General features: G+C 46.7%; 2 protein-coding genes across 29 annotated transcripts in view; both read left to right on the top strand.

The window, feature by feature from the left end:
* Positions 1–12,198, top strand: part of CAMK2G (calcium/calmodulin dependent protein kinase II gamma) — a 109,389-nt gene extending 97,191 nt beyond the window's left edge. For 8 of the 25 annotated variants that reach the window (XM_068689435.1, XM_068689437.1, XM_068689453.1 and 5 more), the window contains 6 exons: positions 478–591; positions 2,053–2,178; positions 4,390–4,465; positions 4,988–5,082; positions 6,204–6,449; positions 9,432–12,198. In XM_068689435.1, coding sequence (XP_068545536.1) covers positions 478–591; positions 2,053–2,178; positions 4,390–4,465; positions 4,988–5,082; positions 6,204–6,436 — 644 coding nt within the window. In that variant the 3' untranslated portion in view covers positions 6,437–6,449; positions 9,432–12,198. The remainder of the gene's footprint in view (positions 1–477; positions 592–2,052; positions 2,179–4,389; positions 4,466–4,987; positions 5,083–6,203; positions 6,450–9,431) is intronic. The other 17 variants (XM_068689443.1, XM_068689446.1, XM_068689445.1 and 14 more) reach the window with 3 other exon arrangements.
* A 4,569-nt stretch (positions 12,199–16,767) lies between these two features.
* The window catches only part of NDST2 (N-deacetylase and N-sulfotransferase 2), a 130,250-nt gene continuing 121,242 nt past the window's right edge, over positions 16,768–25,775 (top strand). For all 4 annotated transcript variants that reach the window (XM_068689480.1, XM_068689479.1, XM_068689482.1 and 1 more), the window contains exon 1: positions 16,768–16,964. The gene's annotated coding sequence lies outside the window, so the exon portion shown is untranslated. The remainder of the gene's footprint in view (positions 16,965–25,775) is intronic.

Consider the following 25,775-nt stretch of genomic DNA (forward strand, 5'->3'; position numbering starts at 1 on the left):
TTCTTTTCCGCTCCCGGCCCTTCTGGTTTTAAGAAAAGCAAGCACTTAAGCAAGGCTAAATAGACCAGGGGTTTGGGGATATTGGAGTTCTCAGCATTCTGGTTAACCATGACTGGGAAAAAGGAAGCGCTTGTGCAGCTCTGTTTCTGACCTCTTGCTTTCAATAGGTGCAGGTTATGCAGATCTATTCTGTGTTGTAGGAGACATCATCTTGATACATCAGTGACAGTTGCCTCAGGGCTATGTTGTTTCCAGAGCGGTGGGGCTGAAGGTAGCAGCCCCCCCGTGTCACTATAAATTGCACAGCATATCCATGTTGTCAAGCTGTCTACTTGGCTTTGCCCTGGAGGATACTCCTGCATGTTTTGTGCCCAGCATTGTGGTTTCTTTAATGTTCTCCTATTTCCTTTCTCTTTTTTTATTTACTGAACTTGCGTGTTTTGTTTGTGTTTGTGTTTTAATTCCCTGCCATGCTAGCTCCCCCTCTCTCCACCGGGGACGGCAGCTCAGTGCTTGAAGGACGGAGGCACAGTGAGAGCAAAACACAGACTGAGTCCATGCAGTCCCAGCTTTCTCTCTGTTTCTCAGCCAGTAAGTCCAGGGGTGCAGTGCTTCACGGCATCTTTTTCCCACTCCTCCCTCTACCTTTCCCATTTCTCCTTCCCCCAGATTTTTCCTTTCCTCAACTTCCTTCCAAAATGTTGATTTTTTTCATTTCTAGTATTCCAGAATAAAAAGAAATCATCTCCCTTCCTGCAAAATACCCTCCTTTGCACACTGAAAACTTCCAAGCTTTTCCTTCCCCTTTTGAAAAGGCAGAATCTCATCCAGATCAATTTCATTCCTTTGCTTTCATCTGGGTGAGGTGTGGGCTTCTTAGGAGAGATGTCTCTTGGGGTTTCCCTGGGCAAGTCGCTGCATCTCTGTAGGTTCCTTTCCTGTAAATGGGGTCAGTGGTGCAGTTCTGCGATGGAGGGGGATGTGTGAGGCTGAATTCAGTCTCACTTGGCAAGAACTTAGGAGCTCCTTGGATGCTGATGGTGCATCAGGTGCACCTAGTGAAAATCCTTGAATAATGTTGGCTCTGAGGGGCATCTTTCTCTCTGTTGTGCTTTACTTTGCATGTCTGCCGTGCTCAGTTGCTGGTAGCGTGGTTAGTCTGTCAACTGTGTTGCCCTGATCCCTCCCGAACCAGCTGTCTCCATAGAGGAATCTGTGGCTGAACACCTCTGAAATGGGGTGTGAGAATGCTAGCAGGTCGGACATTTAGGTGGGGTCTCAGCCTTCCCCCTACACATGTACCTTTCTAGTTGTCTGACTGCTTAATGCTGCAACAGAATGATCCTTAATGTGAGTTGGGTACACCTGAAGTATTTGATTCTGCTCCGGGCAGTCTGGTGGGAAGAGAGGAGCAGGCATGCCCTCTTCTGTCTCCTCCTGTCATCTATTCCTGGTTTCCTGCGCACAGCACCAGTGCCTCATGATGCAGCAGTCAGAGCCTCCGTGTTAATATTTCTGAAGTAGCTCTAAGAATGTCAAACTGCTGGTTTGTGAGGCATAATGGGCACGGTGTTTTGTCTAGCCAGAATGGAAGGGAAATGATCTCGAGTCCGTTTTGCAGTGAACTGTCCATCACCGCTTCCTTATTACCTCATTCTTCTTGTTCTTGGCGAGGCCCTGCGTGGAGCCCCGAGGAGCAGCAGCGGGCAGTGCGGGGCAGCGTTCTTCCTCCCCGCTCCTCTCCGGGTTGGTGTGCAGTGGTTTGGCTGCCCTGCTTCCTTTCTCCCTCTCTCCCACCTCGTACTTGCCCTCTGCTGCTCTGTCACCCTCCTGGCCAGCGTGAGCTCTCCCTCAGAGCACCCCCAGCACTCCAAGGGGTGCCCCACGGGACAGGCTGCGGAGCAGAGCGGGCACAGCTCGCTGGGACGGGGGCGTCTCTGTGTGCCCACGGGTTGGGGCTTGCGTGTGTTTGTATTTCTGTGTTGGTCTTTATTTTGCTTTCTGGTTTACGTTTGTTTGTTCATTATTTTAACGCTTACGTTTGTTTTGCAGCTACCCAGTCTTGTGAAGAGAAGCTTCTTGCCTGGGACAGCCCAGGGCAGACACTGGAGTTAGAGCGTGCTCGGTCGGAGCCCTTGCTAACTCCAGTAGTTCCCTTTGTGCACAGCAGTGCACCGTGTAAGTTAGCAGCTGGGTAGCAGTAGCCGAGTAGTGCGACTGACTAGCTCCCCTAGGCGCCGGGCTCCCCTTCTCCCCTCCACCTCACCCCCCCGGGCCGGCCGGGCACGGCGAGCCCCGGGCAGGCCGCAGGCCTCGGGCCGCCCCCAGGCGGCGCTCCCGGGCCGGGCCGGGCCGGCTGCGGGGAGCGGCGGAGGCCGCCGGGGGGAGCCCCGGGGCCGGGCCCGCGCTGCGCGGCCCCCTCGGGGGTGCAGCCCAGCTGGTGGGAACGCCGTCCTGCCCCCGGTCCGGGGACACTGCCCGCTGCAAAACGCGGGTCGCCTTCTGTGTGTCACTGCGGGCTCGGGACATGTAGGAGAAGCCAGAAGGCAAGCGCAGTCTGATGGAGAGGATTTGCGTTGAAGGGTCAGCGCTGCTGTGTGGTGACGTTTGGGAGACGGGTGCAGGTCTTGAGACGAGCCAGCACACGGTGGCTGCGGTCTGCAGATTTGGCATTCATCCCAAGTGGAGCCTTTCCCATGGACCATGTTTTACAGGTGTGGCACATGTTCAGGAGGGGGATCCAATGTGTAGCCATGCTTCGTGGGGAAGCCGTTCCAGGCGATTTGCTTGTGAAAGTGTTTTTCATAATAGGCATAGCCCACTGTGTCATTTTGATCCATTCCTTCTATATGTCACTTTGTATGTGGAAATTTATACAGCCCGAGCAGTAAAACTAGCTCCCTTACCACCACGAGCCAGTTGTTCCCTAACCAAGATGTTCCCATGGCTAACTGGGTAGTGTAATCCTCTTAATAGATTTCCAGAGTGGGTGCAGGCATCTTTCTGAGCCACTGGGATTATCACCTTGTTGCTCTTCAGCTGTGCTTCCCAGTGCTGGGATGATACGCGCATGTGGATGAAAGTTTAAGGTGGAGGGGAGTTTGCGCTAACATCTTCTGGCATCTACAGTGGGAGTCAGCTTTTCTGAATTGGACACCTAAAGATGGTAGGTTGTGTTTCAGGGCTGTGCTCCTAATGATAAGCATCTGAAATACCTCAGGTGAGGCTTGCAGAGTTGCTTACTTCTTTCAGGGCCTAAAGGAGAAGACTGGTGACTAGTTCCATTTCAGACACCTACACTTCAGATGCCTAAGGGCAGATGAATTACAGTTCTGGTGGTAGGGATTAGAAATTATGTGGTAATGGTGATGGTGAAGATAATGATAGAGCACCTCCTATACACTTTTATGATGTGTACCATATCCTACCTCAAGGGAAACTGTGGGGAAGGCTGAAGATCTGTTGGGTGTGCATACAGTCATAGACCTTAAGTAGTGTTACTTCACAGAGCTGAGCCAAACTCTGTCAGTTTGAAGGACTCCAGATATCAGTAAGGGTGATGGAAGGCTTCAAAGGGGATGGGGCATCAGCTGTGGTAAACCAAGAGAAGGAAGTGCAGAGGTGCATTCCAGAGCAAGGTCGAATCAGCAGTAGACAGCTAGCCAGCTGTCTTTGCTCATCTTGAAGTTCAGTGTGCTGGGGCTGGGTTAACGGCAGTGCTGGTAAGGGCTCTGCCATAGGGATCTGCCTGAGGGACAGAGTGCATACTAGTGTATACCTAGGGCCTGTTCGTCCAACCCATCCATCCTGCTGCGGTTGTCTTTCTAGCTTGTGGAAGTCATCCCTACATGTCCCAGTTGCTTGTTTGCAGCATTCATAATAGCTGAGGTATTGGTGATGGTGATAGGCAAGTTGTTGGGAGATTTTTTCCAATTCGCTTGGTCTGTGTGGTGGCCATTGGCCCATGGCTACTGTGGTGAAGAGTTTCTACAACTTAAGCTGCTAGACAAATGCTTCACATGGGCAGGTTCACTGACATTTATTGGTCAGAATCCCTGGAAGCACCTAGAGCTGTCATTCAGGAGACACCTCCGGTGCGTGAGACAGGCCTTTCTAGAAGAAAAGGAAAAAAAAAAAAATAATTGAATATGACATCTTTATTTCATTTCTCCCTGCATTATGGGATCACCATTCCCCTATCATACCACTGCCCCCCTACTCTCATATGGATGGCTGTCGTTACTGCATATCTCCAAAATGCAGGGAGCAGCATCCTATGAGATCTACACTAATGGTGCTCTGCAAATTGCTTGTAGGAAGCACCCACTAGCCCCATATTCCTATCGAAGTCTTACGTGCAGTTAAATTGCTCTTTCTTCTTGTTCGCAGTGCGTAAGCAGGAGATCATTAAGATAACAGAGCAGCTGATAGAAGCCATCAACAATGGAGACTTTGAGGCTTATACGTAAGTACTGTTGGTTTGTGCATAGATGCCTTCTGACAGGTCACCAATCAGTTTGTGTGCAAGTTATGTTGTGGCTTCCGGGTATGAGTAAGAGTCGTACAATTGGGTATGATAAATATTGGTGTGCTTCTTAGCCTCTCTCACTTGTAGTCAGGAATACAGTAGAGCTGTTTAAATGAACTTGAAGTAGAAGTCAGATATCAAACAGCAACAGGAGTGGCAAAAGGAAAATGCCCTGTCTTTGTAAGCTGTGTGTGTGTTTGGGGGGAGGAGGAGAGACAGTGAGATGAGCATAAAGAATAAAAGGTTGTATACCAGAAACACAGAGGCTTGTGTGACATGAAATGCCAACTACCACCAACCCTGTGGTTGCAGCAGTACCCCATCCTCTAAGAACTTAATCAGACTAGTGAAATGGTTAGGAGGACACAGTGCAAGTCCCATGCCATACCAATACTGCATTGTGTAATTAGCCTTTGGGCTTAGATGCAGGCTGTAAGGCTGTATTGCTTTTCTTTGCAGAAAAATCTGTGATCCTGGTTTGACCTCGTTTGAACCTGAAGCACTGGGGAACCTGGTTGAAGGAATGGATTTCCATAAGTTTTACTTTGAGAACTGTGAGTGGGTAGATTTGGTAACACCATCAGCCTTTTCTCTAATCTTCATTTATTTCACCTTTTCGGGGAAAAATTGCTCTTGTTTTTACTGCCTATCATAACCAGCAAGGACTTGTTTTTACATGGGTTGTGATGCATTTATAAGAGACAGCATTCTTTCTCTCAAAAGCATTTTTCAGCACCAAGTTCAGTTCTAACCCCCTGATCCCTTCACTGTACAGGTATGATTTGCCTGATGCAAGTGTTTTGTAAGTGTTGATAACAGGAGCTCTAAAAGTTTGAGGCACCGGATTTCCTACTGATATGGAAATGGAAAAAATGAACACATTTGCATGGAAACAACCTGTATGTTTGGGATAGATATACTGAATGGTCAGATGTGAAGTGTATTATGCACAAACTGCTGACATGTGTGAACTTGGAGGTTTCTCTGGGTGGTTTCTGATCTCTACCACCGAATGAATCCCTTAAGTTCATTAGGATACGAGGGTCACCTTTTTCAGTCTGGGACAGGAAAAAGAGTTGGGAAAAATGCTATCATTTATACCAATGGATTTGCCTCCCTCCCTGCGTGTTTCCACAGGATGAAGTAACTGACATTTAAATCCTGAGCTGTTCAATTTCTTTGATTTTTGGGAGATACGTCAAGGTCCTTAGTATAGGCCATTACTAGTGCTCTAACCATGCAGAGACTTTGTCTCTCTAAAAAGCCTGTCCTGGAGTAAATTTTACGCTTCTCTGAGACCTGTTTGTATTTAATGCAGGCCTGGTGTACAGATATCCTGACTGTTGGCTCTTGCTACATTTCGGATAATTGAAACATTTTTTCCTATAACTAAGGAAACGGCAATACTGATGTTGAAAGAGTAGCAAGTGTCCTTTGTAAAAGAAGTGAGAACAAAGAAACCGGGGGGGGGTTCTAGGCAATAATAAGGGCTAAGTTTTGAAAGACAGGTGATAGGGCAAAGATAGGCTTGGATTTTCCCTGGAAATTACAGGAGCAATTTTTGTTGTATCCCAGAATCAAGCTGGAGGTGAGTAGACTACAAAAATTGGAAGCTGCGGGGGGAGCTGTTCTCGTAGTGGTAAAATGAAGCTGATGGTTTTGTGTGTTCTGCCAGTACTGTCGAAGAACAGCAAGCCGATACACACCACCATCCTGAACCCCCACGTCCATGTCATCGGTGAAGATGCTGCCTGCATCGCATACATCCGCCTGACACAGTACATCGACGGCCAAGGCCGGCCCCGCACCACGCAGTCTGAAGAGACTCGTGTCTGGCACCGCCGAGATGGCAAGTGGCTGAACGTCCACTACCACTGCTCTGGAGCCCCTGCAGCACCTCTCCAGTGAGGATCATACATGGGTATGGACTACCTGGGAAAGAATATATCATGCACATCCAAGGCTGCTGTATGTGGGAATTCAGTGCCATACTCCCAGACTATTCAAGGGTGTTTAGCTGTGAGAGAACCATTTTTAGTTGTCTGCAGGCTAAAAACGTCCACTGGTCTGTTGCAGCCTTGTCCTCTGGTCTCTGGAGGATTATCTGACACTCCTGACAAACCAAAGCCATGTGCCAGATGGTTGCTCCTGAGCATAGATACCCTTGTACCTGCAGTACTTGCTCCTGTATATTTAGCTTTGTGCTCAGACAGAGCACACAGAGCAGAGTATCTCATAGTGTGCACATGCACAGGTTTGCTGTTTCCCAGCTGTCAGGGATCTACCTTTCTTGTACTTCATTACAGAAAGGATTCTTCTTTGGTTAATGTAGCATTGCCAGATAAAGCTGGTAAAATCTTGAGCTTTGACAAAAGCAAAGAGGTCAGTTAGCAGGTGCTGAATAATGCCTCGATCTAACAGACCTGTTCTGATAATGCCAACAGCACAGGTGATTAAAACTACCCGCGAGGGCAGATACAGGCTGTCAGACAGAGGAGTGAATCCAGCCTTGAGCACAAGCTGTAAGTGTTGGTGTACAAGGAGAAAAAGGCAAGCTTGGGAGAAAAACTGGCAGTGAAAGGTTCTTGTCATATAATGTACTGCCAAACCCTGGGGAAATTACTTGTCTTCTTAGGCTAGTTTAATACCTTGTCTATGAATCAGGGAATGGACAGAGCAGGTAGGGTAGTTTGGAGAATTTGAATGACATGTTGGTGATTTCAGAGAACTTTTTAATGAGAATGTCATACTCTAAAGAGTACATTAAAAAATCTGTAGAGAACAATTTCTATGACATAAGAATAAAGATGTATTTTTATAAAATTTGCTACCAATTTGCTGATGAGCAGAAGCTATTTAGCTTACAATGTTGAAAAACTCAGAGGAAAAGAAATCTAAACAAATGATAATGTTAGAGGTTTTAAAACATTCCCCAATTAGCTTGACACAATTCAGCATGGGAGGAAACTTCAATTATAAAATTTGACTTGAAGCAACAATTGTTTCTTGCTCTTGAAGGAGAACAGTATGGTTCCACTTACTTTTTGAAGTATGCTTTTTAGGCATTTTGGTGTCTTTATTACTTTACTCTTATTGAGATGTACAAAATCTTTCTGCTTTCTTTCATTGTATACTGAAGTATATGACACATTCATTTTAAAGATCTAAGCTTCCTAATCTTAAAACCTTTTTACTCATAATTCTCCATTTCAAACAAAAACAACAACACTTCTACACCGGGGAGGCAATCTTTTTAAAATGTATTCATTTGAGAACAAGCCACTTGAGTATAGTTACTGCACCATGTGTACTGCTAAGAACTAAGCCAGAAGCAGTTTGCATTCATTTGGATTGTGAGGGATTGAGCCCTAGTGAAGGCAATGGAAAGGAATGTGAACTACCACAAGCAGATTGCAGAGGTCACAAATGGAATTTGGGAAGCAGAAGTCAGGATGCCCTAAAAACCAGGGAAGCTTTCAAGAGAGCTGGACAATCAGCTGATTTTTTTCAGCAGGGAGTAAGGCAATGAGAAGGATAATGCCATTGGAGGGAAACAAAAAATAACTTCTTTTCATTGTTCTTCATCATGGAAGTGTTGAGGGAGACTTACATCTTAGACATAATCTGCTGTGAAGTCTCAAAAAAAGATGCAGAACAAATTAAAAAATTGAAGACTGGTATGGCTCGGTGGCTATGCCTAGAAGTTCTGAGAAAGCTTAGGAGTGAAGTGTCATAGCTGCTACAGAGGAGTTTTGTTTCCTTGACTCAGCTGCTGAAACACTGCACCTCTTCCAAAAGTATGTACTGGAGAGCTTTTGAAAACTGCAGAGTAGAACCCATTTCCAAACCACAAAATGTTGGTTAAAACAATATTTAAAAAATAAAATGAAGTTGAAGTATTTGCATGCATTTCTGGGTTCTGAAGGAAGTGTAACCACATGCAGTTATGAGTGGTTCAGCCCCCAGTGAACCACATGGAATCATTTGTGAGCCGTGTTGGCCTATGCGCATTGAAGGTTAAGGATGAAGAAGGAATGAGGTGAATAATAATGCTTAAATAGAAATCAATGGTTTGTTCTCACCTGCAAGGCAGAGTTCAGTTTTGGGTAAGTCAGCATGAAAAGATACAACAGCTATAAAAGAAATTTGAGGATAATCAGAGGACTTCTGTATGAGGAGAGAAGAGTAACCAAGAAGGGAGAGAACTGATAAGAGAGTTGGAAAAAAATAAGTAAAGTAAGAAATTGTAGAAAGATGATTTTGGCTGTGCCAAAAATCATCTTTCTATATATAAATATGAAAAAAAATCAACCAAACTTAACTGATCAAAATAAATCTAGTAGTTTGATGCAATGAGATCAGCCAGGAGGACCCTTTGCTAAAAGCCATCACTAAGGCTACAAATTTGCAAAACTGCAGAAAAGGTCATACATTTGTTTAGATATTAAGGACATCCAGAGCAGAAAATGCTGAAGACTTTAAAATAATAGTTATAGATCTTTCTATTCAAGGCAAACGCCAATTGGCAGTGAGGTGGAAATTGTTCCTTAGGGCCAGACTCTTTGATCACCCCTTTGGGGAAACTTCTTCAACTTCTGGCACATGCCGCTATTAGATAGTGGACCCAGATATGCTCCAATCAAGCAAGTAATTCGTTTGAGCAAGTAGCTCAATTTTGTTGGCACACTCAGCCACCTGGAAGGGAAAGTGTGTTCCTCATGTCTTCAGGGCTCTGCTAATGAGTTCCAGTCTGATTTAGGAAGGGTTTTTCCCTGCACCAAATACTTACCCATAGAAAAACTTGTTTTATTAATTGAGCTAACATTTGGCTTTATTTCCTTTCATCTTCTGCCCTCTTCTTCTCTCTTCTATCTGGGTGGACGCTACCTCTTCATGACTGCAGCAACTTGTGGAGATACTCAGCTGGAGGGCAATATCTTCTTAGCACGCAGCTCTGGAGTGCCTGAGTGACAGCAACGGTCATGTCTGTTTTGACATTAAAAAAAAAAAAATACAAATTACAAACAGGCAGCAGCCAAATGCACGAAACCCTGCATGCATCTGATGCTCCGGGCGCTGCCTTTCTGTTGTTTTCCATGGATCCATCGTGTCTGTTTCTGCTGTACGAAGGTGTTTTTAAATCTAAAAAAGAAAAAAAAAAAAGACATGTTGTTTGTATAAAATAATAAAAAAACAAACAAACAGGAGTAATGCTAAATAAATGACAGATTATCCAACATGCCCCCTCCCCCAGGGCTAAGAAAATGGCAGCAGCTGGAACATCTTTCGGAAATGAAGTGAGGGGGAAAGCAAAAGTGAAGGAGAGAGAGAGAGGGAGAGCAAAAAAAGGAGGCGGCTTGAGCAGCGGATGGCTGAACTGTGCTCCGCAAAGCCTTGGTGGAAGTTAACATCGTGTTCAGGCTGTGCTGTGACTTCAATCAGTGAGCGGTGGCGAGGAGACCCCAGAGGAGCCAGTGTGAAGACTGGGGCGCAAGAGTGAGGAGGCGCTTCTCTTCCTATTGCCCAGCAGACTGACTTCAGCCTGAGTTTCTTCTTCGATTTCTGCACAGCAAAAACGTTATGGAAAGCTGGTTGCTCAGCTGCTGGATCCCAAAATAGACTTTTTTTTAAAAGAAAAAACAAAATGGGATGTTGATTTAAAACTAATGGTGTAAGTAAGGATTAAAAAAAAGTGGGTTTAAGTGAATATAACTTAAATAGAAGCTTGCTCTTCAAAGATACAGGTTTTAGAAACAGCCACTACCTGGCCAAACATGGATGTTTGAAGCCAGCTTATTTAATTAAAAAAAAAAAAAAAAAAAAAGAAAGAAAAAAGAAAAAGCGCTAAAAACAGCATTAAGAGCAGAGATTTTAGAGGAAGAGGGTACATGTATGGGATTTTCTATTTTTTTTTCTTTCTAGTAGCATAGTTGGGATCCACAGTGCTGCAGAACACGTGTTCCTTAGGAAGCAGACAAGAAACTTAGTGTTATGTTCTTCATGAAGACTTGCACATACACTCCTATACGAGGCATAAATAGCGTGTGTTTTTTATACTGAAATATATGCACCATAGAAATAACGGGGTTACCTGGCCTCCTGTTTGGTTTGTTTGATCTCCGATGAAAAAAGCAGTGGGAGCCAGCAGCCCCAGCCAGGTGCTTGTCCCCACCACTAACCCATCTGATGTTTGTAAGTGTCATGTTTCCTAGTGTTTATTTGGGTAATTTTTCTATTTTTTACAGTGATGTTGTAACACAGAAAACTATCAGATCAGAACCTCAAACCGTAGCTGTAGGACTCCAGGCCGCCTCCTGGTGTTGCCTCTGGGTGTTAGAGGATACCTCATGAAGCAGAGGGGAAAGGGACTTAGCACATGTGATCTGATGTTTGTCCTTTGGGCCAATTCATCTTCCTTTCTTTTCTTTGCTGGAAAGGGAGTCCATTTTCTTTATTCATTAGTTGGGGAATATGGAATTATTTTGTTGACCTTACCAAGAACTGATCCTAGCCCCAAGCAGAAAACTGCCTTTTTGGTGGACCCTTTCAGTAACAGGGTTTGTCTTGACCAAGGGAAAGGACAGTGTTACTCATTCTTTATAGCATCTGGGATGGGCTTTTACCTGAATTTCTGTCTACCCCCTAATTATTTTTTGGATCTTTCAAGGCAATTGATGTGATTGTGTTGACAGCATACAAAATGTGAGGTAACCTTTTTACAGACTACGGAACTGAAGAAAGCTAATTTGAAATTTTAATCCTTATTTAACAGCATGCAGAAAGTAAAAGCTGTTGCACAAAGTGTGGCTGTCTGCCCCGGATAGCTGTCTGCTCCCTTTGTCAGAGAGGTGCTAACCCACACCAGGATTAGATCAGCTAACCCGTGAGGAAGGAAAAGACCATCTACACGCCCCAGGTTTGTCAGAGTAAATACTCTTTTATTCCTCCCTCCACCATCCTGGGGAGGACTTGTGGGGCTTGAACCCGTAGGGGGCAAACACTAAATGTTATTATTTCAAAACATTTTAAAGACAGCACTAAGCCACTGAGTGAAGTGGAAAAACAAGAAGCCTTGATATTTTAGTCAGTTGTTGTTTGTTTTTTTTTCTAAGCCACAAAGAGAGAGCAAACAGGAGATTACAATTATGCCATTTTAAAAAAGATAAATACAAAACATTATGCATGCCTTCTTTAGGTCTGATCTTCCTTGTCTCTTTACCTGATGATGATTAATACATAAAAAGAAAACCCTCTGTATTACGTACCTGCATCTTTCAGAGAAAAATTAAAAGGAAAAGATCTGTTGGGTTTTTTGGTTTTGCACAGTCTTGGAGACAAACTCTTTTTTTTTTGTTTGTTTGTTTTGTTTCCTTTTTAAGTTAATGAGAACCTTAGCTTGGTATGGCCATTATCAAACACAGCTGTACACCTTTAGCATTCTTAATGTTCTCTTATGGGGCTAATATAAGCATCTATATAATATATATTATAAATATCACATTTTAAACAGGAAATGGAAGGCATTTGATGCAGAATTTTTGCATGATATAGAAATAATTAAAGTTAGCTAGTGTTTGTTTGTTTGGTCTGAATGTTGGTAGAACCTTCATAGCTTTGTTACAATGAAACCTTGAACTGAAGATATTTAATAAAATAACATTTAAACAGTGCACAGTTTTGAGTGTCACACTTTTCATTTAAACCATGGGACGATGTGTAATTGGCACTTCTGGGATAAAAATCATTCCACAAAGCTGTTTTATATTTCAATATATCATGTGATTAAAAAGCCACGTTTTGAAAAAATGAAAAGGTAAGTGGTATCATTAATGGAAAAAAAAAAAAAACATTAATAAAAAAAGCAAAGGGATAGTAGAACCTGTGAAAATGGTTGGTTCTGTTCCTGGTGGTCTAGCCTAGCTATGCTGTTATCTGCTTGCTTGCTGTGTTGTCTTTACCAGTATTTCAGCTTTTTTTGTGGAATAAACTGTCTTGCATTTAGGTTTGCTTGATGTAAACATGCTGAACTCAAGCTGTTGGGCAGCTCCTAGGTCTGCTAGCTGGTGGATTTATTTCATATTCTAGATGGGATGGGGACGCTCCTGCAGAGGCACAGATGTGTCCGGCAATGCGTGCAGAGCTGCCCGCTCTAGCAGAGTGATGGCTTTGCAAACCAGAAGGCTGTGGTTTGGCTGTGTTTCACCTGTTGGCAGGCTTTCTTTCCTCTCGTGCATTTTCCTTTCACTTCCAGCCTCGTACCACTCAGGCCGCTCACAAAAGGGCGGCCAGGTGCTATCTGCCGAGAGCTGCCCCGTGGCTGCCAGTGGCACGCAGGCCCATGCCACAGCCACCCCTTCCAGCTCCCCAGCCTGTGGTGAGGTGGTGCTGCTCCCCATGTTTGGCCTGTCCTAGGGGAGTCCTGTGGATCTCTAGGAAGTAGGTGTCGGTGCTGCTTGAGGAGGCAACTGCTTTTCCTGCCTGATCAAACAGCAGGAAAATTGTCCTTAGTTTAAAGGGAGAAAGTAAGGGTTTTACAGCCTGCTTGAGCTGACCTGTTCATGGCCATCAGATAGCTCCTGCTAGTGCAGCAGCAAAGAGAGCTGCTGCTACTGCTTCTGGCATTCAAGGCAGCATCGTTCAGTCAGTAAGCTCCCTGCTGAAGCAGCTAACCATACCTTAATGGTCTTGGAAGAAATGTGGCAGTACAATCCAATATTCACAAGGAAACGATGCCCATAAAGTCAGTGCTAGTCATCTGTGTTCGTTGTAGCTCTCTTAACCAGCACATTTAACCAGAGTCATTTAAATGCTGCTATTGGAAGTACAATAGGCAGGCTAATTCTTCTGTCAGGAATATTTATGGACTATATATACGGGGCCTTTCAGAGGGTTCATGTGTGTGTTTGTGAGATTTAAGTACATTAATTGAAAAAAGATGATGTTGGTTTAAGTTGCTCTTTATGTGCCTTCACCACTCACAATTGCTCTGTTAGTCTGTCTTGGACAGGAGCTCTGAGAAATGTGTAAGTCTGATAAATTTTCTCTAGAAAGGCCTCTTGTTTTCTTCTCTGGCAGCAGGGATTGGGAATGGCATTGATCTGCAGCTCAATACCTCTAACGTTAGATCTAAAGCTGCAACTTTTTCACAGACTTACTTTCCAGTGTGCCTGTCTAATTACCATTTGCTCATTCTGTTGGATGGCATTTGCCATCTTGCTACATAAGAGGAGTGGCTGAGTGTGGTCTCCCAAGTGTGCCTCTCCCTCCCAGTATATGCACATGCACACTGGTACACATGGGCTGATTATGCTCTGGGGGACTGGATTAATGGTAGCTTTTATTTGTGCCTAAATCTGATTTCCCTTTAAACCAGGACTGGTCTGCTGTCACTTGATGGGTTAGCAGAACAAATTTGGGCAGGATGTTTTAACACTGTAGTATGTGTGAGAGCTGGGGAGAAGCAGGAACAACATTAGATCTCCAGTGATTGTATCCTTTCCATTTTATTATGAAAATTATTACCTTCTTCTTTATGTACAACTGATAATGTAGACAAAGGGATGGAGTATTTGACTAGTGATCAGAAGGCATGATCTGTTCCTGGTTTGTGTTACAGTTCTGCAGGGTGACTGTAGACAACCCACTTGTGTGCTGTGTGCTTCACTCTTTCCCTTTGTATGTGCTGATAACAAGGCTGACCTCTGTAGCAACTAGAAACAGACTGATGAAGAGTGATGCACAGCAGCTGGGTGGTATTGCTGCTACACATCACAGACTGTTTTTTTTTCTTTTTTTTTCCCTGAGAACTGGAAAGGTTTAGGGCTGCAGAGTAATGCACCTGGAATGCTTGTTTATTTGGGGTTGAAATAGATTTATTTTAGAGCTGGGAAAGGTGGTCCGTGGGGGCACTTAAAGTGGCTTGAGTGGAGGGTTATGAATCTTCCCCGTGAGACCCTGAGTGCCTGAGAACTCCTCACCTGCAGGAATGCCTTGCCTGCCTGCCTGCCTGCCTGCCTGCTGGTTAGGAACAGGAATTTACTGGCGTGTAGTACCACAAAGGTGGTAAGGAAGCAATTTCCTCTATGCTATAAGAAGCCTTAGATAGAAAACAGAAAGACACATGCTCGTGTTTTTTTATGGCAACCTGACCACAGTGGAAGGATGCAAAAAATTAAGTCAAAATACAGTCTCAATCTGAAACATCCTTGTGCTGTGGAGGGGTAATCTAAAGCACAGTGGTATAGGGGAAGAGGAGGAAGGTTGCTTGCCCTTATCTGTGACAATTTACATAATTTTATTCATCATAATTAGCCATGAATGGTTGGGCAGGGTGACTTTTATTCACAGAAATAATCCACCCTAACACCGTATATTGACAGAGCTGGGACTTGGCTAGTTCTTGCTGGGATGAAATACTCTCTCATCACGACCTGCAGTGTTCGTACCAACAGAGGGGAGCCTGAAAAAAGGAGCTGGGTGTGCTTCCAAAGCCTTACTTGCACTGGAACTTCTCATGGCCTGTATTAGTAGATAGGGCAATGCAGTTCTATAAAACAATTTGCCAGTTTGCTGCTTCTTACATATTTGGAAGTTTATTTTAAACTAAAAAAAAAAACAAACACAAACCTTACCTATTATAAGAAGGACATGTTCTGCTCACCTATGTTGTTTGAAATTCATCTCTTTGGATCCATTGTATTTTTATTGGTATTTTTTTTATACTGGAAAATCCATCTCTTTGGATTTATCATATTTTTCTTGGAATGAAATGAAAAGTATGGTAAATCCAAAGAGATGGATTTCAAACAGCTTATGAGTAGAACATGTCTTTCCTATCTAAGTGGCCCAAACTTTGAGATAGTCTAAATGTTTTTAGGAATCATAAATAGATTTCACCTGTGTTCATCCCACAGTAGTATTAATGCTGATGGTATTTTAATTGTCAGCAAGTTTGAACACCTGATCTCCTACACATGTGCAATATCAATAAAAGTCTCTCAAACCAATTATAAATACTTCATTAACCTTTGAGTTTCGACATGTGGTAACAAGTTTCTTTTATACAACATTATGCTTTGACTTTCCCTGTAGAAAGAAATGGGTTTCCTGACACAGTAAAATTTCAGTAGAAGTGGGCAAATTAGAAATATTCAATATAGCTTTTTTTTTTCTTTTTTTTTTTTTTTAACTGAATACGTAGGGAAGCTTGCTCTTTTATTTTTGTTTTATATCTTCAGGAGGAGAAAGATGTTTCAGAGAAATGCAGTCTTAGCAGGAATGGCACGTGCTCCGTCCTAAGCAGGCACAGAGCAATGTATAGCCTGGAAGATGGAAAGGGAGTTACACAGCAGAGTCCTGGGCACGTGTTGGAGTGTGAGGAGGCTGGTGCAGGGAGACAAGGAGCTGCAAAATGGATGTAAAACCTCTTGCAGGTTAGTAGAGAAGGCTATGTGTGACACAGGACAAAACTAAAAGATGAATAAGGGATGGAGGTGTTGTGACATGGTGAAACCAGAAGAAAGGCAAGTGACTGCTGTTCTGGAGGTGTGAGGAAGGAGTAAAAGTTTGGGGGGGACAGGGTATATTTTGGGGCTACTTCTTCCACTACAGTTTTATATGTGAGTGTAAGGCAGTATTGTTGCACCTGTGTGGTGTGTGATGTGCTGTCCCAGCAGTGATCCCAGCTGTGTCTTCTACTACTTGAGATTGCTTGGACTGGGGACGGGAGGGCAATTACCCAAAAAAACCCACACCTCTTCTTATATCAGTATCTCAAATTGTGGTTGGAAGTAGTAAATCTCGCAAATCTCGTTTCATGGAATGTGGTCCAGGATCTCAAATTCTACCACAACACCCCACCCAGCGCTGAACTCTGGCAGCTTCCCCCTGGTGCTTTGGGGCCGTCCCCTGCTCCTGCCCCTGCCTCAGCCCTTGTCCGTGGCGTGCTGCAGGGCCTGGGGCAGGGATTGGGGTTCCCCACCCCCCCTTCACCCCGCTGCTCCCCTCCAGCGGGGTGGCAGCAGGCAGGGGCTGAACGATGCCCCAGCCCCCGCAGCGCTGCTCCCCGCTGCATCTTCGCCCCCTGCTGCACCTGCGGCTGGGGCTGTGCTTGTGCCTCGGTCACCCCCCGGCCACCCCCAGCCCTGCCCCTGCCCCCCGCGGCCGGGCCCGGCCCCGTCCCCGCTCCTCCCGGGCCCGGGGCGTGTCGGTGTCGGTGTGGCGGCTCCTCCTCCCCTCCTCCCCTCGCTCCCTGCCCGCGGAAGATGGCGGCCGGGCGGCGCGGCGGCGGCTCCCCCAGCGGCCGGAGGGACGCCCAGCGGCCGGCAGCCGGCGGGCCGCGGCCGGCCTGAGGCAGAGCTCCCCGCGGCGCCGGGGGGACGGCGGCCCCCAGCGAGCCCGGAGCCCGGCCCCCAGCACGGCGCGGCTCCTGCGGCAGGTGAGGAGGGCGAGGACGAGGAGGAGGAGGGCGGCGGCGGCCCGGCCTCGGGGGGCGGCGGGGGCCGGCAGCCACCTGTGCGGGCCCGGCGGGGCAGCGGGGGCAGCGGGGCGAGGGGCCGGGCCGCCAGGGCTCGCTCCCCGCGGGCTCCCGGCCGCTGGGCTCCAGCCCCGGGCCCGAGGCGGCACGCTCACGGCGGCGGTGGAGCGCCGGGCAGGAGCCGGGGTAGCGCTGTGCTGGGTGCACGCCTCGCTGCGAGAGCACCCCGAGAGCCACAGGTATGCACGGGCACGGGGCGGCCCCATGTGCTCGCTCCTCAGCCCGGTGCCCTCGGCTTGGGGCCGTGCATCCACACCGCGGGAGCAGAGCCCCAGGACCGGAGCGCGGGGACAGCCGAGGTGCCCCATCTGCAGCGGGCTGCTCAGCGCCACGGCCGGGCTCACGGAGCCGGCTCCTGGCAGCTGCCCCCGCAGCAGCTCCCCAGCCCGTGCCCCTCGCCGCTCGGGGCGGCTGTGCCGTGCTGAGGGCCTGGCCGCTTCCAAGAGCAGCCGAACTGCGCTAGGCCCGCGCTGAGCCAGTGGAAAAACTCCCTGCTAGGGTCTGGCAGCCGGCATCAAATATTCTAAAACTTTTCCACTGTCAGCAGCTGTGAACATGGATGTATCTCGTAGCGTTATTGTTTGGTACGCTCACTGTTCTCTTTTAAGATTTTTCCTTCTCACCCCAGATTGTTCTTTCTTCTCATTTCTTTCCTTTAGGTTTTTCTTTTTCTCTGTTGCCCTCTTTGCTGTTACTTCTCCAACATGTTTTCCTATTGCATCTCTCCTTCCTCTATTTTGATATTTTTTCAGCCTATATAAAGGTTTTTTGTCCCTCTGTCTGATTTTGACCTATGAATCACTGGAAATCTCAGAGCGCAGTGTAAATGAGCTGCAGAGCTGGGGCACGGAGCACAACTAGTGGCACATCTGGCTTCATCAGAGCTGTGCTCGGTTCACGCAACCCAGTGCTGCTGCTGGGCTCCCGAACCTGGCGTCAGAGCCAGTGCTGCCCCCTGGGGAGGGAGTTCTGGGGCACCGGGAGCACAATGGGGGTACGGTACAGAACAAGCTGAGAATTGCTGTTTTAAGGTTTAGAGTAATACCTGTGAGTGTCTGTCAGTCCAGGAGCACATACACACGTATGCCGTGTGTTTTTGGCAGTATCCAGTAGTTGCAGCGATGGTGCTGCCTGCTGCATGGTTTTTGTGTAAGGCACGTCTTAGTGTCCCGGTGCCTAATCTTACATCGATTAGCTGGTAAAAATAAAAAGACTGGGGCTGGTTTTATATTAGCATTTCTATGGCTCCTTAAGAAATAAAATGGGGGGAGAGGGGATATCCAAATGCAGATGAGGCCCTGATGTGGCCTGAACCACAGCATATCTCCTCTTACTGTGCCGTGTGAGGGGTTTAAATGCCTATCTCTAATCTCTCTGTGGTGTATCTGGAATATGCAGTGGTTCTCAGAGCAGAGCTGCATAGATAAGATAAATCTGTTTCATTTTAATTGGCAGAGTTGTTTACACATGATCTCTCACTCGTTTTCCTCTTTTAAAGGAATGCGTATCTGTCCCTGATTACAGCTCAGGTCAAAATCCCTCAGCACTCTCAGCAAATCTCCTCTAATTGGTCTCATTTACCTCTCATAAGGTTGCGCTTAAATTCTCTCTCTTCTCAAATCCTTCTCCCCAGCCCCTAACAAAATTTATTACGGAGTGTTTTGCAGACGAGGGAAGAGCCTCTGGCTGTCAGCAGCCTTTGCAGCACATCACGTTTGCAGCCCAAGGGCCGCCGCATCGCGGTTTGGGGTGCCAGGCGGCGATGCGGCAGCAGCACACACACAGTCTGTGCCGGGGCCGCTGGGCGCGAGCGCCGCTTCCGTCGCCGCTCCTGGAAATAATTGGGGTGAATGCTCCCGCTTGTTGGCTCTGCTCCTCTAGCCTTTACGTAGGCGCTGCCGAAGCAAGGGTCTCGGAGTTCAATTTTTCCCTTTCTAGCTGTCTTTCCAGTCTCGGTGATTGAGTGTAAATACCGCCGAGTTGCTGCTGCTGTCTGCGAGGACAGGCTTTGAACAGCTCAGAACTGGCAGAAGCCTGGCGCTGGGAGCTTATTTTTAGAAGGCCTGGAGCAACATTAGCTGCCTTTGTAAAACGTGCTGTGATTTTCCCGAGTGTGGTCGCTTTGGTTAATTGAACGTAACATGAAGAGGTGAAGCTCTGCCTTTCATTATGCCTGTGCGGAGGCACTTCACCCCTGGCCTGCGCCAGCCCGGTCTGCAAGCGCAGCACACGCCTGGTCTCAGTGCCGATTCCAGCTCTGGAAATCTCAGAGGCTGTGTTTTCCATGAGCTGTGCCTGTTGCCCTTGTGCTGCTGGTTTTCCCACTCCACCGACATCAGAGGGGAACGTGAGTGCTGCTGGAGCCGCCCCAGCCCGGCTCCCAGGCCGTGCTGCAGCAGCTCAGGTACTTGTGTGTGGCTGCTCATGCTCTCCAGCAGCAATCTCCAGCAGAGCTGTGCACAGCTGCCTCTCAAATCCCTCTGAAGGACTGCCTGGAGTGCGTAAACTGGAGCCCTAGCTGTTCTGTCGGCATAGCAGTATTTGAAGGTCTCGGGCCCCGGCAGTTGCTGTTTGGGGATGTTTTTTCAATACAGACCAATATCCAGAAAGGATGTGCTACAGATCGCTAGACTGAATCCATATGTGCCCTATTAAAAATGCAGTAGAAACCTGTAGATGTGCGTGATGAATTAATTTCTACATCAGGAAGATATCTATCCTCCATCACGTTATTGCCAGCTGTAATATTTTTAGTAAGCTAACTGATGGCCCAGCGAAGGGGAGGTGGCTGATAAGATTGTGAAACGCAGCCCGGGCCTTCTCAAAATATTTGTGGCTTTTACTGGGTAAGGTCCCAAGATCTGTTTTCACAGAAGCAGGAATTGGTGTTTGCTTGTTTTTGAAAGCGGCACAAAATCCCCAGACGAGAAGAGGGATGGTCACGGCCTGTCTCTATATATAGACTGAGCCTGCTTTGGATTTCGTTTAGTAAAATGGACAGCACGAAATAAATCAGAACAGCTTCACGCAGCACTTGCACATGCACTGACAACACCGAAGGGATGTTCAGAAATACCTGTCCCTTAACTGCGTTTGTAGCTGCATGTAACCAACACTGTCCTTCCTGCTGGCGTTGCAAACACAAAATATCGCCAGTGTTTGCGCCTGCTCTCAGGCTGAAACATTAATACATAACTTAGCCTAAAACACTGCACGCTGCCTTTCCGGACGCGGAAAGGAGAAACATGTTTTGTCCTCTCCTTGGTGCATGGGGCGTGGGCAGATCCTACTGCCGGTCCCGAGCTGTGTGCGTCACCCCGCAGTTACCATCTCCAGTGCCTGGGGCAGTGCTTTGTGTGCGGGGTGGAAGAGAGGGAGCAGGACCAGAATATAGCTGTACTGCGCCAGGCTGATCTGTTTTCTTCCTGGGCTGCAGTGCAGTGTTCCCATTATTCTGAATTCGCTTTTTCTTCCCTTTTTTTCCCTTTGGAAGTGTCTACGTGTGTGGAAAAGGCTGTGCAGGGCATTCCCTGCAAAGCAAGAGCCAGCAGAGGCTGTTCCTCCCGTCCTACCTCCCTGCTTACAGGAGGAGATGAGGGCTTGCGGGCATCTCCTCAGGGAGGGAGGGTTTCCCCAGGAGGGGAGAGAGTAGGACATGACACTGTGTGTGATAAACGACATGCCAAGGGGTCACGGCCCTCCCCGGGCCTGGGGACCGCTGCTGCTTTTATTTATTGATGTGCAGTTGTCCTCTGTATCCAGCAACCCTCTTGGGAGCCGGGTTGGCATAGATAATGCAAGAAGGAAGGAGGGAAGAGGGACAGCGAGATGACAATTTTATCCCTCCTTCCTTCATCTATTTTTTCTGCAGTTCTAGTCTGCCATCTGGTCTTCCTCCTCTGTTTCCCTGGTCTCACACATCCTTCATTTCTGCACCAGAAACTTCCAAGAAGATGGCTTTCCTCCGAGCGGCTCCTGCTGGGAGGCCTGCATGTCAGCACCGCTAGGTTACCTGGTGGAGCAGCTTGGTTTTCTTTGGTTGTGTTTAGCCTTACGGTTCCGGATGATTCCATTAGCCTAATACTTTATTGGTCTTTCAGCTTGTCTCAAATTAATGCTAATTTGCTTGGCAGTACTTCTGTAGTAAAATCAGAGTTTGCATGTGGAGTTTTGAGCTCCTCATCAGATATTAACTCTTAAATTTTCAATCACTTTGGTATAAATTCTTTAAAGGAAATAGTAGGATGACAGGCCCTAGCTGTGATAATTTCTGAGTAATAGAGATCAATTTAGAAAACAAAAAAATGCAGCTTTGCTTCAGGAAGCTTAGAAGAACCCCAGAAGATCTTGTAAACGTGTATTTTTGTCTTACTAAACAGCTTTGTGTTAGCTCTTGGCCTAACTTGATGCTTTTGAGCACACAGGAAATTTCACATCAGAAAGGGCTTTTAGGACAGCTAATTTAATCATCTCAGGGCTGATGAGGGTTGTAGAGTCATCTGACTGTACATAAAGGTCTGCATCTGAGGTGGCCCCATCTGAGCTGGCCGCTGTGTGTTCCTTTTGCATTAGGGCATAGCCCGTTTCATCCTAAAGCAGAAGGTCACCTCTGGGGAGATGGATCACAAAAGAAGTCTTCTTTTGTCTTTCCACTGACTATAATTGAGACTGAGGATGCTTGGTGCAGATGTAGGAAATGTCAGCAGGACAGGCATCTAACAGGAGAGAAGCTGAACACCTCCCAGAGGGACGCTCACTCGCTTCTCATCCTGGGCTCCTTTCAGTGCAGCACTTTTAATGCCTTCACTGACAATTGATTTACGTAAATTTGACTCTTCTGAACTCAGCTCTCCTACCCGTCTTCTTTATAGCGCTTTTTCTTTAGTTTTCTTCTTTTTTTGGGGGTATTATTTCTGAGGTGGTGACTCTGTGACACTCACCCGTCATTCTGAAAGCTTTTGCAAATGCCGTGCTCTGCAACTGTTGATCGCCTTTTTGCTCTTAGCTCTGTGGTTAAGTTGTTCAGCAGTCAGGGTCCCCCTCCAGCTGGTGACCAGGACCTTACTGTGGTCCTGGCCAGCTGTGCCTGTTCTAGAGAAACCACACCAGGTCACAAGCAGGTCTGTGTTCCACACAGGATCTGAACAGTTGAGGTTATGCTTGGCTCTGGGAGCAAGCTGAATGTCAAAATGACTTGTAATGTCCTATGTGGCTTTTTTCAGCAAAGAGGCAGGCTTCTCTCCTGCCCTACTTTGCACTGTTGGAAGTTTTATTTATCAACAAACGATGAGTTCAGGGTTGGGACGGACCAGAACAGTGGCACGTTGTTTCTAGGTCACTGCTCGAGAGGCATAAAATAATTTCACAGTGAGCTGAATACCTCTTAATATTTCATGGCCCAAGGTGAATGAGGAGCCCAGTAAGACTGGGAACACAGTGCGAGCTGATAAAAGGCAGAAATTGTCAGTGGAGAAAAGGCTGATGCCTTGGCTGACTCCTTAAAGCGTCGTCCTCTTCCACCTGTCATTGCCCACGTCTGGCTTGTGCTTCTCTTCCGGGGATCATCTGCGCGGCCGTCTGCTCTGAGCCTAGGGACGTCTTGGAAGTGGCATCGTGCCAGCTGAGGAGGTGGGGAACTGGAATCGGCAGCATGCTCCTGCCACTGAACCCCCTGCCCTTCCAGTTAGTGCAGGCTGGGAGATACAAGAAGAGCAGGCAGAAACTAACGAAGGCAGTGCATCGATCAGCACTGAACGAACCGCCTTGTGAGAGGACTGCTGGAGCTCCCTGTCTCTCAGCTTTTGAACCCCCTTTCAGGAGAACCATACAAGAAATGACAGCATCGAACCTGTCTTTTCAGTAGCATAAATGGGGTCTTGGGCTAGTCCAAAGGTTGCAAAGAGGCAGATTCATTTCAGCATCGAAGCCTGGCGTAAACTGCTAGTCTCCATGTCTAGCTATTGTCCAGAGCACCTCTGAAACATCAAGCCTTCCCTTCTCCATTTCAGTTACAAATCACATATTTTTAATTTGTTACTTTTCATTTCCTTTTTTTTTTTTTTTCTTCTCTTTAAATGTTCTGGATTCAGTCAGCGATACTTCAGCTCAAACTGCATGTGCTTTACTTTTGGCTGAGTCATAATCATCTTCCTCCTAAGCAGAGATCTGTCACTGTCTCCTGATTTAGTTTTGTCTGCAGGCTTCCATCCATATCCTTTTATGTTCCCGTTTCAGATCTGGCCGCTTGTATCAAAGCGTGGTGTGAACAAGTCTACTTCCCTGAGTCAAGGCTACCACGAAAACGTGCTGCGATGTGTTAGCACCTATGGGTTAGCGTCGTGTGACAGCGTGGGAACGGGAGGTTTCCATGGCCCGAGTCCATAGAAAGACAGAGATTTCTGCAGGAAAACTTGCTTTGCCTCGGATGAAATAATGGTGTTTGCCTTCCCAGCATTACTTTTAGATACAGATTCCTCACTAACCACATGTGATGGTACAGTGCCTGTGGTAGAGGGCAGAGCTCAGAGGTGTCTGTGGTGTCTGTGGGCAGGTTAAGGATGAGCTAGTGCTCAGGAATTGTCCTCCTTGCAGCTGGCGTTGCGTATAACATTTTTCTGAGGTTGTTACAGGTAATTCTTTAGCATGTTGTAGAGCTGTTGTGTAATCACCATACTTGCATGTCCCTTGAAGCTTTTTCCCATTGCTAAATGCAAAGAGGGTGAAGATGCCCTTTCAGCACACTCCCCTCTTGGATTACATTCAGGCTGATGCTACTGCTGAGAAAAGCGATCCCATCCTCTGCTGACCCTTCTCAATATTGGCACAAGCACTCAGAAAGCAGGATCAGGAAACTGATGTGGAATTTAAAATAAACAGAACACAACAAGCCTTCTTTTTTCCTATGTTATTGTTCTGTAACGTGTGTGCGTGGGGGGAGTTATTTTTCAGTTCATCAGTTGGAAACCCAGTCAGGCTCAGATGTTTTTGTGATGGCACACTGCAGAGTGCCTCGGGTCCTGGCGGGTTGATGAGGTGTCAGGACTGCTGTCTTTGGAGGAGAGGAGAGGTGCAGTCACCTAAATAAATACATGCCAAATTATCACCTTTAGAGTACAATTTCATGTGGTGTAATCTGAAGGGAGTCTCACACTACTTCTCTTTGCATCAGTCCAGCAAGTCCAGCAAAATTTTAAAATGTCAAATTTATCAAGGTTAGACATTGGTGATAATTAACAGTGGTGCTGAACTCCAAAAGGGTGTCAGGAACACGCAACGTAACAGACGAGCTGCGCGCCCAGCAGACTGTGAGCCAGTAACTACAGCTTCATTGCTTCCTCTTCTTTTCCACTTTTAATTGGGCAGTGAATTTATTTTATCAGTGATTTCCTATGAGGAGGAAGATTGAAGAAATCAAAGCAGTCGGTGTTTCTAGAGGAGATGGAGCCAGAGGAAGAGGGAAGCTGTGACTTTGATCCAGGTACAGACCAGACCCGTGGTCACAGGTTCTGCACTCGGGTTCCTGAATTGTACTCCAGGACCTGTCAGCTTCTCTGATGAGGAATGCTTCGTTATCGTTACATTCCTGTGTGATTTACCAGACATGTTATGTCAGAAAACTAGTTAGGTTTGTGTAGAGTGGTTCTTCGTCTGGGGTTTTTCTTTTCGTGCCTTCTTAAAAAAGAGATGTTTCTGTGTTTTCCTCAGTATCTTAGCACCCCGCCACTGACAGGCTGACCCATGGTACTGTTCTGAACAGATCTTTGAGAACTGAAATTACTGTGTGTGCTTGGGCCCCTTCCCCTTCCTGCAATTATATCTTCCTGAAATGCATCCTGTACAAGGGTGAAGATCAGCCAGAGACAAGGCTGCAAGACAAAGCAGTGGGAGTTGATGCAGTGTCTGTGCTGGAACTGAGGCTTTTTGTGGAGGGGGTGTCTGCAAACCATTTTGTCATACAGTCTATATTCAATAGTTCTTAAAAAGAATGAAGTTTAAACAAAATTAAGACAAACACCTCTTCATAGTAGGTGTAGGGTGTAAACCACAAATGAAAGATTCTTTTTCTCCCCTGTCATCAGGCTTCATCTTCATCTGGAAAAAGCATTTGGTAGGCATGCAGAGCTTGTGCAGTCTTCGTTGGCTGGTGAAGCAGGAACCCCCGTGCTCATACAGCCTCTGTTGTGTCGCTGTTGGGATGACAGAAACTGTTCCTGGGCCTGTGTGAAGTTTCATTGTACACTGCAGTCAATATCTTTTCTGATAGCCACCTTCCAGTGTAGCTGTGAAACTGCTGATGGAGCTGGGGAAGGGGCTGCAAGGCCTGTGAGTGCAGAGGTCAGACCTCTCTCCATGGCCAGAATAAGAAAAAGGAGCTCACAGCCAAGTGAATGGAATGACCCTGTCTGCGCAGACATTAGCGCATAAGCTGGCACTCACATCTCAAGTTTAGATACCCTAGAATTAATTATCCTTAGGTAATATTTTTAGTGCAATTTTGCCGTCTAACCTGATTGCATCTGACTGGAAGGAACAGAAGGAAGCAGCAAGAAATGCCTTGTTTCATGGGAAGCTATGGGAACAGACTGGGTACTGCGGTGGGCGACATCCATTCTGTGAGTGCAAGGAGCCTTCCCATTCCTTCCTTTTCCTGGGCTGGATGCACTGAAACTGCAGAAATAGAGATCAGTGGGGAGTATGAGAAAAAAAGTGGGC

Source organism: Anas acuta, chromosome 7 (assembly GCF_963932015.1).
Source record: "Anas acuta chromosome 7, bAnaAcu1.1, whole genome shotgun sequence".
Lineage (NCBI taxonomy): Eukaryota > Metazoa > Chordata > Aves > Anseriformes > Anatidae > Anas > Anas acuta.